At 40.2% G+C, this 15,551-nt stretch overlaps 1 protein-coding gene across 1 annotated transcript; it reads right to left on the bottom strand.

Moving 5' to 3' along the window:
- Positions 1 to 9,569: 9,569 nt before the first annotated feature.
- Positions 9,570 to 10,670, bottom strand: gper1 (G protein-coupled estrogen receptor 1; the record flags this gene model as incomplete). Its single annotated transcript, XM_080522460.1, has 1 exon — positions 9,570 to 10,670. The coding sequence occupies one exon, from the start codon at positions 10,668 to 10,670 to the stop codon at positions 9,570 to 9,572; it is 1,101 nt and encodes a 366-aa protein (XP_080378586.1).
- Positions 10,671 to 15,551: the final 4,881 nt, after the last annotated feature.

The raw sequence follows: 15,551 nt of genomic DNA on the forward strand, positions 1-15,551 counted from the left end.
TGCAAATAGTTGATGAAATCACACAGACTGAAACGTTATGGTTTTCAGTGTTTCCCCTAGGTTTGCTGCCTTGGGAGGGTGGCATGGATCCTCCACCCCCCCCCCCCCCCCCCCCGTTGTGAAATGTTAATTTCTCCCCCTCCCCCCCCCCCCCCCACAATTAGTGTAACAGATTAGTAACAGAACAAGTTATCTCTGCTGATTGAAACAAACTGTTACAGGACTCAATTTATTTTTTTACTGTTTTGACACTATAACAATCTTGACTTCACTATCTGTCCATTTTCTCACCTCTCTCTCTCTCTCTCTGTGTCATCTCCATCCTCCTCTCTCCCTCTTTGCACTGACAATCACACACAAACATATATGACAGGGTCTGGTTAAAAAGTCTGCAAGTCTGGCAACATCATTTTTCTGTTTTTTCACTACCTTTCATTATCTACCTGTCATCTGTCAGTGATGACATGCTGACATGTTTAAATAGCAAAAATGTTTTGCTAATTCAAGATTCATGTTTTTTTATTGCCATGTGTGTCAAACGTTTATTACATCATATTACAAGTAATGAAGGGGGGTGCTGAGGGTGCTGCACCAGAACCATAGGTTCTCAAGGCTACTTGTGGTCTTGACTACATGTCCACTTTCTCACCTGGTTCTTGCTGTCTCTCTGGTGTGCCGACTCCATCCTGCTCTCTCTCCTCCTCCTCTCCCTCTCTCTCCTCCTCTCTCCCTCTTTTGCTGTCCACCGAAAGGCAAACATAACAACCAGAATATGTATAATCTAATAAGAGGTATACATTGATCCATATGAATTTATAACATCATTCTAATTGTATATTGGGTTGCTGAGGGCAATGCAGTCAGATAATGTCATTTTGACTTGACTCTCTCACCTGAAAAACAATCTTATGTCCATCTATGGAAAAACAGACATTTCCAATGAGTGAGGGTTTGTTCCAATGCTTCAATCCACTTGTTTATTGTATTTTATTACCATAAAGCCCAATTCTAGCAGAATAAGACATATTGTATTATTACTACTACTATCTATTATTACTAATCACCTCTGAGCTAGCTAGCTAGCTTGCTAGTTCGTTAACACTATTCACACAATGGAACTATAGCCACTTTCTAGTCACCATGGAACTACAATCAGACACTTTCTAGTTAAGTCACAATAATAATGAACAATTTGAACCAATGTTTTCTGTCAGAAATACAGAAATTATATTTGCTACGGTTACTTACTTTCATCTGCTGACTTCCTTCATCTGTCTCTCTCTCACACACACACTCCCGCGCTAAACAATTATTCTCCGGGCGAAGCACGAGACTACTTGCGAACCAATGAGGTGCGTGTATGTAGGCTACTGGACCGGAGTGTGTAACATCATCTGTGATTGGGCTAGAATTATTTCAGAAAATAATAATAATAATAACAATAATAATGATAATAATAATAATGATTATTCTCTTTTAGGTCGTGCTGAGATGAAATTTAGGGATACTCAAGCACCCCTAAAAAGCGTCTAAAATCGTCCATATCGCCAGATTCGGGTTGGGTGCGTTTAATAAACACGGGAAGTTAGCCTGCTTGTCAGAGGTTTGGGGTCTACGTCCGTCCATTACTAAAACTATGATTGTTGGCCTTTATTTGCACTTCCGGCAGAGACGAATGGTTTGTTTGAGATTAGCACGTCAGAGCGTGTGTGTGGAGGGAGCTGAGCCCCGCCCTTCGTGAAACGAGGAGACAAGCGGACAAGCGTGGCAGCAAAACGCACAGAGGAGAAACATATTAAATGAGGGTGCACATAAATTAGGCAAATGACACAGAATAAACATATTTCGACCACATAAGAAACATATTTCGACCACATAAGAAACATATTTCGGCCATATACAACTGGGAGAAAAATATAATTATTAAAAAAAAAAAAAAAATGAACCAAATTGACATTGAACATTTTTCTTGGGGGGGCGGGAGGTCCCGTTGGGGGGGCGGCCCGCCCTCCCAAGGCAATGGTAGGGGAAACACTGGTTTTAATAGCTGATGGAAGCTATCAACACAGTGATGTTTGCTTAGCTGTCATATGTTGCAGTCACTGTTGATGGAAATCAACATTCATGTCAATAATTTACTCTCGGAACAGTCAGGCAGGCCTATCAGTTATTTACACCATGATACAATTTACTTGACAATATTGAGCAGTGCTACAAGTAAAATTACTATAGTTAATGATCGAGGATGAGTCTCTTAGCGCTCATGGTCACAGGAGGCAGGTCGACACTTGATATATGACAATGTTCATTCAGAATTCAAGTGAATGGTGTGCACCTGATGGGTTTTTTAGGAAACCTTTTGGACTCATTTAGGTCGTTAGGTTGTTTTTTTTTCAGCTGAGCATACCACACATTAGCATAAGCAACCTTTTGCTAATTGGAAGGACTTTCCACCATGGTCGTTGGTAACTGCTTCCAAACAAGTGGTTAGCAGTCCAGGCATGGTGGCTGCCTTTGCTTGGGGTGAATTTGATGGGCTGTCCCATCACCCTGCCATTCTTGGGTTAAGGCTCTGATATCTGGAAACCTCTTGACGTCAGGCATAAGTGTCTCAGTGCGAGAAGGCACCTATAATAAACCACATGGTAAATAATAATATTCAGCAAAGTAGGCATATGAGAGAGAGAGTCAGAGAGAGAGAGTATAATTTTACTTAGGGTTATTATTATATCTGATTACAAGCTCCTAGCTAGTTAAGATTTATTTGGCAAGAAATTTGATTTAGGCCTATAGTTCAGTTTTTTTCAGCAGTAGGCCTATTTATAAGTAAATACCCCATCAGTAAATTATTATTTTTAAAAAATTCAATGCAGGCCTACTTACCTTGAGTCAAAATGCTGTCTATCACTCAACAATTTCTTATTAAATAAAGAGTTACATAGATGATAGGCTGCCCTACAGTAGACTCCATATCCTGACGTCGTACAAGTGGGCATGCAAGCCGTATGAAGTGACATTTACAGACATAAATTCTTACACAACGCTTCGTAAATGCCACTCAATGAGTTGTCCATTCATTATAGATAAAACATGAATGTTATTTTGTCTATACCATGTGTATGAGAGAGATAGGTTGGGGGGGGGGGGGGAGTGGAGGGGATGAAAATGATCTGAGTGTAATTCTGTTAGATTTCCACTAGAGGACAGAGTAGGCTTCATAATTCAGGAAAGGCCAACATCTCAATTGGTTGACAAAGTTATGTCTGTGTGTGTGTGTGTGTGTGTGTGTGTGTGTGTGTGTGTGTGTGAGAGTGTGTGTGAGAGTGTGTGTGTACGTGCGTGTGTGTGTGTGTGTGTGTATGTGTTTGTGTGTGAATCAACTTTCTCATGAATTTGCTTGTTGCAGGCTTGTCAAGCACATGCATGCCATCTAAACGGCACTGATCTTGAAATAAGACCATTAGATTGAATGCATACACACTCTCCATCTCAGCACATGTGCAATGTTAATCCTTCGCCTTTTTGATTACCAGGAAGGCAATCTATTTTCTTCACTTCCCTGTTTTCCGCACAGCATTTTAATTTACAAATGCAATCATGAGTCAGTTCCATTATTCAGTCTCCTAGCTCCCTAGCGAGCACTGCCATGCAATTATGCATGAGCTTTATCCAGTCTTAATTACTTTGACATGGTAGCAGCCTTACAGTCTTTGGTGCTGCTCCCATGCTTTATCATCTTTCAATTTGAGGCAGAATGGCAGGTTAAATAACTCATTTTCAAAAGTCAAGTTGTGCTACTCAAACATGTAAAGTATCAATGTGATAATTTGAAAATGAAGCCAAAAGCCCTATGAATTGGTCAGTGTGTATGAATATTTATGAATGTTAAACTATTGTTATTAATAATGATAAATGATAATGGCCCAATACAAGTCACATTTTGGTTCAACTTGGATTACCTGAAACAAACAACTCTGCTCTAGATTGTCCTACTACAGACACGAGAGTAATATCTGTGTAGACACGATGTGGATAGGAGCTTGTTTCAATGAACCCTTATGAAACCAAACATATATTTATAATGGTATACACTAGGTATCATATATCAAATATAAATTAATACATCAAAATATGTAGGCCTACTGTATATACCAATTTGAATAGGAATGAAATAATTGATAGGTGATCAATCAGGGATGGGCATTACCTTGATGAGATTTTGCCTTACTTTTCAATAAAGTTCTGACCTCTGGCTTAGTTTAACAGATTGCCTGACTGTTTTGAATTCTTATCGATATGCAGTACATTGAAATCTAACCTCACCGAGGACATGTTCTGTAGATAAAAGCAAGGAAAAAGTCACACCATTTATATCTTCTATGACGTCAGACACATCAAACCCTGAACCCATACTCAACAGACCCAGCTGCACACACAGTCCCCTGTCAACCTCTTCTCACAGTCTCTTTCTCTCCTTAACTGTGTGTGTGTGTGTGTGTGTGTGTGTGTGTGTGTGTGTGTGTTTACACGTGTGGTGGGTGGATCTGCCTCTCCCCAGGGTTGAACTAGGGGGCTCTTGTTTCTGTCCGTCGGCGCTGCTTCTGTATGTTAATGAAGTTGTCGGTCTTCATTTCATTATCACTTGCCCATCTTCCTGTCTTGGTCCCCTCTGTTGCTTTCCCCTCTGTGGCTTTTCATATCCTGGTCTCACAAGGCTCTTTAATTTATTTTCAATATTATCCAGACATGCAGGCTGATATACCCTGAAGCTATACTCAAGCCATCTCTGGAGTCAGCTTGGTTGTATGTGAAACTTGTTTAAAAAGGAGAGCTTTTTGTATAATGCACCACAACAAGTTTGACATTTTCGCAGACCTCCTCCAAACAATTATTCAAACAATGCTCTGAGCTTATTTCCCAGGCTGCCAGGATTGTCACAGCTGGAAAAACAGTTTGTGGTTTGAGCTCATGCGTTTCCCAGACTGTGCCTAGTATCTTGTGCTACTGCATCTACAAACACAGCACAGTCCTACCACACACTGTCCATAGAGACCTCATAACAATGCCGCACACTTCCAAATGCATACATACTATCATTAATGATCAACTGCTGGCATAACCGGACCCACAGGGAAGTTGCCTCAGCAATATACACAGCCACAATTCTTTCTAGTTTAGGGTCAACCACAAGACACTACATGCCTTTTTGTAGGTGACAATTGTAGGAGACACTTTCCATTAAGGCCACATTTGTAAATGGTTTATAACTGTTTTATAATTAGTTAATACATCACATATTCAATAATAAATGTACAAACAATTATAAGTCATTCATTTAGACATATCGATATTCACTTGGTGCTTGCCAAAAAAAGGGATCTTGCGATCAGTAAAAAGCTATTAATGCTTTATAAATGCACTTAGTGTAAGTAAGTAAGTAAGCATTAATGGCCCTTAGGCCATTATCTCCTGATTCCGTAGCGTGAGGCGGCTTGATGTACAAGTACAACCCCTGGACATGACGCTGGTATGTCGCAGGGTTTTACCCCCAATCCAACCCTTAATGCTGAGTGCCAATTTTTTATAGTCTTTTGTATGACTTGGCCGGGGATCGAACTCACGACCTCCCAATCTCAGGGGGCGGACACTCTAACCGCAAGGCCACTGAGCTGGTAAATTGTGAGTTTAATTACTTTTTATTAATAGTATAGCAGGAATAAACAATGAATGTGAATTACTGATTACTTATGATAAATCATGCAATGCTGGATCACTTGTCCCCTTTAAACATGCATTACTGTTTATAATTGCTTAAGAAAAGTAAGGTTACAGTACTTCACTTAGAGTACCTTATTGTAAATGTTATCCTGTAGGCACACATTAATTATGCTTAGTTACAAATGTTTGTAACTCAATAAGTAATGTTAGTACCTCATTCATAAATGGTAAATGGTGTTACACTTTACATTACATTAAGGTCACATTTCATCAGTTAGAAATATCGATAACTCATTAATTAATGTTGGTAACTCATTATGATCAACGGTGTTACACTTTACCTTAAGGTCCCATTTGATCAGTTACAAATGTTGATAAGTCATTAATAAATGGTAACATTTCAACAGTTATATAGTTATGTTTGTTGGTACCTCTTATGTGGTCAGAGCTTTTCTCCATAAGTACACAGGATAGAAGAGTACTCATGTGACTTAATTATCAATGTTGTCTACTGATATACCAAAACCAGCTCAGAGCACTAACCACACATCAGTAAACACAGAGAAGGAAGTGGAGTGGATATATCAATAAATAAAATATGTAAACCTGCACGGTGGACATGTTTAAATGTGGAATGTGTCGACATGGACATCAGGATTTCAAGGGCCATGGTTAAAAAAAACATGGTGACAGTTGTACTGTACTTTGGGAGATCTTCACATTGTACTGTATGTAAAGATGTGTTGAATCTGTTTGGTATCAGCAGAATCATCCCCACAATTCAGGTAATAACTTTACCAACTGTGCAACCACTGTGCAACCATTAATGACTGGCTCCTGATTTCAAGCTCCCTATTTGGCAAGCACCAAGCGAATGTTGAACATCTAATGAGTTATAACTGTTTGTAGATGGGTTATAATTGAATAATTAACTGGTTATAAGTGATGTATTAACTAATTATAAATCATTTATAAACCCTCTACAAATGTGACCTTAATGTAAAGTGTTACCCAATTGTATCCTTGCTATATCCATTAATCTTCTACAAAATTATATATTTTTCCAATTGGATGCATATTAAGATGATAAATATTAAGCATTTTGATTCATGTTTGTTTTGGGAGAAGAGGATGCAATTCATATCGAGCAAGATATCGGATAATAGAATTAGATAAATATGTTTTAGCCATGTTAGATTCAACCAAACATTTAGGGTAGAATTGCATTAAACATTTATTATATTTGCTCTGGATGACAAAACCACACGAAGAGGCTATAAACTGGATTTATGACAGGTGGTTTTGAACTTCAAAGGCCTGTAGCACTATTACAATCCTTAGAGATTGTTGGACTAGTTGTGTTGCTTAGTATCAGTATTAAATTGCCTTGCAATATAAAATGACTTGTTATTGCCACATTTTACTCTTTGGAGAGCATGCATTGATATTGTCTAACACAAGGAGTCTAGAGCCAATGTAATATAATGTGTCATTAGTATCCAGAGTTAGATAAATTGGCAGCAATGTCATACTGCACTATGTTTGAGAGGCTTATTGCGTAATACAGGAGCACACCTCTCACAGTGTGAGTCTCACACTTTCAACAAAATTGGCCAGGCTTGTAGTAGCATCACAGATGCTCTGGTGTACTGACTCAGAGTGTTGTTTTTGTTGAGCTACCAATAAAAGCTATTTCTTTACTGACCCTTACGCTGCTCTCCTACTGAACACATTACAGTAGGTAATAGACATAAAGCAATACACTGAACCATTTGCAGTTTTTCTTTTCCTTAATCTGTCTGGCCCCAAACCCATAAATTACAGATGAACAGGCAAAAGTTAGCACCCATACACAGAGGTATTTAGCAAAGTCACATAATGTGTACTTTAGGTGGTCTCAACATACTAACTATACTGTTATTGGTCATAACTTGAGTGACAATTTTTTAATTTAGATTGTTTAGCCTGTGGCAATTCAGCTGCACACAAAAAGGCTTGATGGGAGCATGTTGGCTGTGATATTTTAAGATCTGTATTGGTGCTCTGGCTTTTGTGTTGCGCTTCAATCAAATTATGTCTGACAACACTAGCCCTATGTTTTATAATATTCATAGATTTCAGTTAGAGATAGATGAGTTGTTTGAGTTTTATTGAATCCTTAAAGGTATTGGATTTGTTTGTTTTCCTCCCATTGGTCCCTTTTACATGCATAGAAAAGAGATACTTCTCTATGTATACAGTAATGCTGATCAATGTACTATAGAGAGTGTTAAGCACAAATTACTGTATCAAATATCTTAGTGTCTTAGAGTTCAAACCAAGGGTGTCCTACACACTGATTTACCTACCAACATACATTTGTCTGTATTTCAGTTGAATTCCTGCATTTATAATGAATGAAATGTGTATGATAAAGCTGAAAGGGAGTTATCCAAACAAAACAGGAGACTAATACCCCGAAAGTACATACAGCATTGAGCAGTAATATCAACTGTTGCAACTATAAGACAACTTCCCTTTATCACACTCTATGTCACTGGAAGGTTAGAAAGATATGGTTGTATACTCATCCTTTACCCCCAAATTTATGTTTGGTAGACATATTTCCTACTAAGGCCTTGAACCGTTCAAAATGTGTAAACATAAGAGATGAACGCAGCTCCTCCATGGTCTTCATTTAGTAATGTGTTTACATAGTCTCATCTCTTCCGAGCAACACCTGCCTCTTTCCTCCAGCCTCAGCCAAATAGGAGCTGACAACTAGGGCAATAATGGTGTGGATAACATCCATCTTTAGAATGAGCACTGATCTGCTCTCACATGCTATTGACAATTCACCAAATCCAACAAAGCATTGAGGAGGCCACAAATAGCATGTTTGCATGTTTGCATGTTACTTTTGTTACATGTTTGGAATACATGTTAATCCAAAACATTTAGCTAATCTATATAACCATATTCTTGGATCATATTGACTGTTTGACATGAACATGAGCATGAATGGTCCCTTTGCTTTCAACCTTGATTGGTTTTGATCATTTTATTCATTTATTTTTAATTTATGGGAGCCATAGAATATCAGTTCTACTTCTACTTGCTTAAAACACCTAAGGTTGTCAGCACTCAGCAAGAAACCTCTCAACATATTCCTGAAATAGAAAATGTATTGTACTTTATTTCCTTAAATAAAAGTGGTGTTAGTGGACATTTGTTTGTATGGACAAACAAAACAAAATCTGAAATGTATATCTACTAAAATACAGTGCCATTGTCAGTACATAAAAAGAAGTCAATGCACAGGTTTGTTTAGCAGTCACCTACTGTATCTACTGTACCTGGACAGTACAGAGCAGAGGAGAAGCAAGCCACTGGTCCCTTTGATAGGACTTTTTTACTTTGTTCCCTCACAACTGTTCCTCCGAGCATATAGCCCTGTACGCTTATGACACGTGATGCTTTGATGAATTAGAATTGAATTAGAGTTTGTTTTTGAGAAGTGAAGGTAGTACAAATTGTAAAGATCATTTTCTGAAATGTTTTGCCTTGTCCATTTTCCAAGCCACTTCTGTGTTACCCTGAATACCCCTCATGGAGCTAAAAGGAATCTCTTGACGTTGAATGACAAGAAGTACCCAGTGTTTCCTCTACTCATGCTGACATGAGCTGAAATGAGCTGAAATGTTAAACCACCTCCACATAGGAGGAGCTAAATTCTGGAAGCCTTGGGAGATAAGACAAAACACAAATTCCCAGGATCCTGCTGGGTGGACAGAGCACATGAAACTGGATCCCTGGCTTCTGTGCATCCCAACCTTTTTAGAAACATGTAGCTGACAAGGCAGCATTCAGTATCACACCCCCGACACCTCGCTCTTGACAGGGATGTGTAAATCCAGGGTATGGTGGCAGAAGCGGTAGAGCACGGACCAGCTGGCCTTCTGCTTAATGAAGAGACGCAGCTTGTCTCTGAACGTCTCCCCTAGAAAGCTGTAGATGATAGGGTTAAGGCAGCTGTTAGAAAAGGCCGCCAGGTTGACAATGTGGCCGGTGAGCGGGTAGGCATGCCACAGGGTGGTGGCACTGCCCTGGGCGGGGTCCGTTGTCCCCTGGAGCAGCTGGATGCTAATGAAGACATTCTCAGGCAGCCAGCAGATGAAGAACACCAGTACCACCACCACGATCATCCGCAGAGCTTTCTGCCTCCGCGGCCACAAGCCCCGGTGCTTCTGGGCCCGCATGAGGATACGCACAATCAGGGAGTAGCACAGGCCGATAACGGAGAAAGGCACCAAGAAACCAATGGTCACCTCCAGCCATTGGATCTCATAGACGTTGGCGAAGCAAAAGTGCACCTCGCCCCTGTGCTGGGTCTGCACAATGGTGAAAGGGAGCAGGGTGGCCAGGATGGAGGCCATCCAGATGAGACCGCAGCTGAGCTTGGCGTGCTGCATTGTCCGCAGGGGGCTGCTGCTCATGGAGCTGGCCAGGGCCACGTAGCGGTCGAAGCTCATCCACGTCAGGAAGAAGATGCTGCTGTACATGTTGACCTGCAGAAACAGGGACATGAAGGTGCAGAGGACAGCATAGTCATAGTATTTCTCGTTCAGGTTGAAGACCTCGATGAGGGAATCAGCCACCAGGATTAGGTCAGCCAAAGCCAGGTTGACAAAGTAAAGGTCAGGGATGGTCATCTTTTCCCTGTGGTTGAAGTTGACTACCAGGATAAGAATATTCCCAATGAAGCCTATTGGGAAGAGGAGGATGGTGTACAGACAGGAGAGGAAGAGGCCGATCACATAGTATTGATAGGTGTCTGGGTTCTCAGTCACATCTGTTGTGTTGAAGTCATATGAAGTGTTCAGTTGCTCACTACCATTTACATAAATCTGAGCCAGAGATGTGGTCTGCACTTCCATACTGACTGTGTCTTTGTTTTGGATGTCCTGAATCATAGGTCACATATCCTATAACTACTACATACTTAAATCGTGCCAGTGCCCGATTCTCTGAATCGAAAACGTCTCTCATCTATGCTGTGTTTGTATGCTGACAGAAGTCAGTTATGTCTATAAACAGTTTAAGGGTTGTGTGACCCCATAATGATATCAAGGGTTGCCTACCAATAGATGACCGAGGATAAAGACAACACAGAGAAACACCTCCATGTTTTGATATACTATAGCTCTCTTATCTGCAGAGGTTGCCAAGGCTCACGTTATCCATATTGTCCAACCTAAGGGCCTGTGCTTGCTTAGGGGTGGTGCTTCTTTCTCTTTTTTTGAGTCGTTTGTTTTTCACATGTTTTGAGTCCAGTGCTGGCTTGTGTCCTCCAGTCCATGTGCATGTTTAAGTTGTTTGTTTTTCACACGTTTTGAGTCCAGTGCTGGCTTGTCTCGTCCAGTCCATGTGCATGTTTAATCACGAAACCTCAGCCTCTGACGCTATTGCTGTGACACCTGAGCTGTGGAGTGGAGAAAAGAAAAAAAGTCATTACATGAAAAAAGGATTAGGAGCACAGCCTTTAGTCAAAATTACCTTATTGTCAGTATAGTAATATGGACACTTGAGCACATGAGAGACATTTCACCATAAGTAACATTCCTCAAAATATCATCCGACTCATATTGTGGGTGAGTTCCACATAATTGTTCTACTCTATGTGAAATCTGAAGGTCAGTAGAGTTCGTTGGTTGCTACCAAGGATATTAAAATGCAAACTTCAGACTTAAACAGATGCATTGAAGGGCTGTTTTTAAATCCTCAGCCAATCCCAGCTCAGTCTAAGAGCCTTGTTCAGACTGAATTGTTATTAATTGGTGAGAGGATGGAAATAGAGATTCTGAACGAATCAATATTGAACAGTTCTAAATCTGTTATGCTGGCTTGAGCGGGGGCACATGGCTTTCGAGAAACATCAGATACAGCCCATGTTGTTAGAGAGCAAAAAGCATTCCTTCATAAGGTGAAGATTGTCCAACTAAGATTGTTTATGGTTATTGCTCTGTTATTCTTTTCTGTAATTTATTTTTGTTTCATGTTTTATTCATACAACAATATAATTTATTCATATTCACATATCAATCTAATTCCAGCTGTTTCACAGGTTTTTCTAATCACATTTTCTCCATGCTGGACTTGAATAATCATCCCAGATTCCCAGCCTGTTTTCCTTGATGATGAAGATGTTAATCAGGTTGAGCAGGAGTTTTGGCCTTCCCAGCCCCTCAGTCCTTTTACTTTCACAAGAGGAAACCTCTGCAATATTAATGCCTTCCCATGAGAATCAGCTTTTACAGCAATAACTCACCCATGCAGCATGTACAGTATGTGCAGGAAATCAAATGGGATAAATCGACATGTCGGACTAGGACAGGGAACAGCCATCTGAAACCTCCAGAGCCTTGCCTACCCAGTCACTTAGAGCCCCCTCCTTCGTTGGCAAACAAACAGCAACTGTCTGTTTTAATCAACTTCGCCAGACATGAGACCAGGGTATCTGAAGTTCAGATAAATAAATCATCAGTAACTTCACCATGCAGTCTCAGACTCATTTATCTAATTGTTTAGTAAGTAGTACAAAAGGTAATAAAGTAAAACTCTTACGGGGAATGATGTGAGGCCTTTGTATCCTTATCAGTTGCATTTGTCCAATACTTGATAAGCAAACCATGTCAATGAAATACCATCCACCTGACCCATTTTTCAAGCTTTAGTCATACAGCTTCGCTGACTATAAAAAGCCTGAACACAAGGCAACAGCTCCTACAATGGCATTCCAACATAAAGCTGGACTTCAACAAATAAGGAGTGCATGGTATTTTATTTTGGCATGTTGCTTGCTAACTCCAGTGACACATGAGGCAGAGATAGAAGTTCTCTCTGGGGAAATGGATGTCTATCCACCAGTCCTGACATGTAGTGGGGCAGACATGTAGTGGAGCAGATTAATAATTCATCACCCATTTATTTTTACTTAGAATGAAGCTAAAAAGCAATGGAAAGCTTTTCTACTGTAAACATGTTAATTTACTTTGTAAAATACACACCTGTTCCTGTTTATTATGTCAACAAAAACAACCTGTCTCTAAAAACAACAACTTTTAGTCTAATAGCACTTGTAAAGATACTTTCTTCATCTCAAGAAATTAAATGATACCTAATAATGAGCAGATGTAAAATCACAACGAGCTCTGGAGCTGATTTGAACATCCCATTCAATCCAGGTGTGCCCCTCTTTCCTCTAATATCTGCAGCCACACTTCTTTTCATACAGCATAAGTCATAATTATACAGTAAAACACCTCCAGTATAATGCATGAGACAGACAGAAGGGAAGAACACCTACTTTTCTGTTGAAGGCTCGTTGTCCATCCAGTGTGAAGCTCCAGTGCAGAAGTCAGTGAAGTGCCACAGATTTGTAATTCCATGTCCAGCTGAGGCTTTACTCCCTGCGCCACCTACTGTTCAGTCTAACCCAGAGAGGGAGAGAGGGAGAAGAGGGCGGCGACACAGTAGCCGATAACTATACCTCCTCCCTCATGAAACTGCTTGGTTTGTGACCATGCAGGCTGACTTGTTCATCCTGTCTTCACCACCTTCTCTTCCCTCCCTATTCAGTCCTTACACCTCTCCCTAGACCATCTCTGACTTGCTCTAATTCAGGCATGTTCCAGTGTTGGACCTGGTAAATTGACTCATTAACACCAATATATTTGTGTATAATTTGTGTATAATCTTGTGTATAATCTAAAACTTGGGCCTGGAGTTTGTCATGTGGTCAGTAATTCCTCCTAGCCCAAGTAATTCATGTACAACTTGGAGAGCCAGGGTCTCTTTGTGTGAACAGTATCATATGAGGCCTTATAGCCAGGGGAAACTCTCAGAGCTGTAGGGCACATATCTTGACAGAATGCTATGTATTTATACCTCATTCCTCAGTTGAGTCTCTCTCAGATTAGTTTGAATACAATAACATCCAATTGGGAGGGATCTGGCACAAGTGACATCAATGTGAAATTGCACCAAATACCACTGATTCCACGAGAGAGAGAAGGGAGCACAAGAGAAAGAGAGGAATGGACAACATACATTGAGCCTTAAACCACTCAAGAGTCCCAACCCCCCTGTGAGGTCGGTCCATTAAGCAGGAGAGTAAACAGGTGCTCTGCTCTAGGGCAAGTGGTTAGAAATAACATGAACATAATCTGAACCGAGCTATTCTTTTGTCCCCAAACTAAAATGTTATTACAGTAACTCTTTTATAACTGTGCTGCTATAACTGCTCTGTGCAGGATGTTGCATAGTGTAGTGTCCCTGTGACAGTGAGGATATCTGACAGTGTACAGACCTGCCTGTGTTTAGATATGGCCATTTGCTGGCTGGAGCTGCTCATAGAACTAGAACACTGCTCATACCTGCTTTACATCCCATTCATACAGTGTACCTGTCACAGACTCCAAGAGATGAATGGTGCTGTTCATTTTGATTTGATACACAAACAGGAAGCTCTTCTGCAAACAGGAAGCCAGAGCCCATGCGAGTAACATTTATACCCAGATCCCAAGACAAATACACAAAGAGTCACAAATATCCTGACCACAAAAACAAACATGAAACACTCATATCCTCTCAGACAGAGAATAAAATGTCCTATACGTCATGATGACATTTATCTGGTCTCTAAAATAGGTATAGAACATCTGATGCAGCAGCTCACTGATTCGGCTAGACAGCCCCTCTGTGCAATTGTGTTCGGTTGACTTGTTATATTCCCCTTATGGATTATTGTGAATTAATTCACATAATGAATATCACCATAGGAGCTCCCCAATTCAAGATACATTGTGTGGATGCAGGACAAATAAAGCAAGGTGTCAAATCAAATGATTTCAATGTGAATACTAGCCTGAGAGGAATTGCTCTTAAAAGGGATAATACAGAATAATGGAGACACACACATTATTGTACGTTTCAAATGTATGTTTGTGTTATGTGTACTGTACTATGCTGGACATGTGATAACTAAATACCTACTAGGATAGTTTACAATTACTATAAAAGCCTTTGAAAACCGTAAAGAGATGACATCCACAGACTGAGAACACTCATCCTAACCATCAGAAAATGTCTCAGTCGGTGAGAAAAACGTTCTCTGTGTACATGTGAAATTTTTCATTACAGTGGAACCACACTTGTGGGGACAGACTACAGCGTTGCATACTAGAGCCCAGCGGAGTGCAGGAACCAGAGGTGAAGATAACACACTGTAAAGGGCAGACTTCCTGAAAGCATGACTCTCCCAAGCACCATGGGGGCCCTGGTCAACATGTCCTCTCATAACCCTCTGGATGGTTGTACTACTAAAAGGCATTGTGGTGGGGTTCTGTGACATTGACTGATTCCAGATACAGAGCACTTAAAAGAGCCCCAGGAATTCCTTTCAATATCATGTTTAGCTGAATACTCAATTTGTCTGGATAATTGCACTGCATTAACACACACTACCCTCAAACAAAACCTGTCTGATAAGTTGCTATGGCTTCACAAAGAACAAGGCTGTCTGATGCTTCCAATGTCAGTCCTCTCATGTCCCACTAAATGACCTTTGCTAAAACATCCCAGTTGATGTATAGAAAATGCACCAGTGAAAGTAAAGTGATGTTATTTTCTCCTGAATTGAAATGAATAAGAAAAAAAACGCATCAAAGATTCAGAATACTTAGAATGTGGTTTGATTTAGCTATAATCTCAGTCCAAGTGACAGATTAGAACAGTTTTTCAAATATTATCCCTAGAAAAGGAAAATACAATGACTATGGGAAACTCGAATATGA

This window comes from Nansenia antarctica, assembly GCF_963989245.1.
Source record: "Nansenia antarctica genome assembly, chromosome: 2".
NCBI lineage: Eukaryota > Metazoa > Chordata > Actinopteri > Argentiniformes > Microstomatidae > Nansenia > Nansenia antarctica.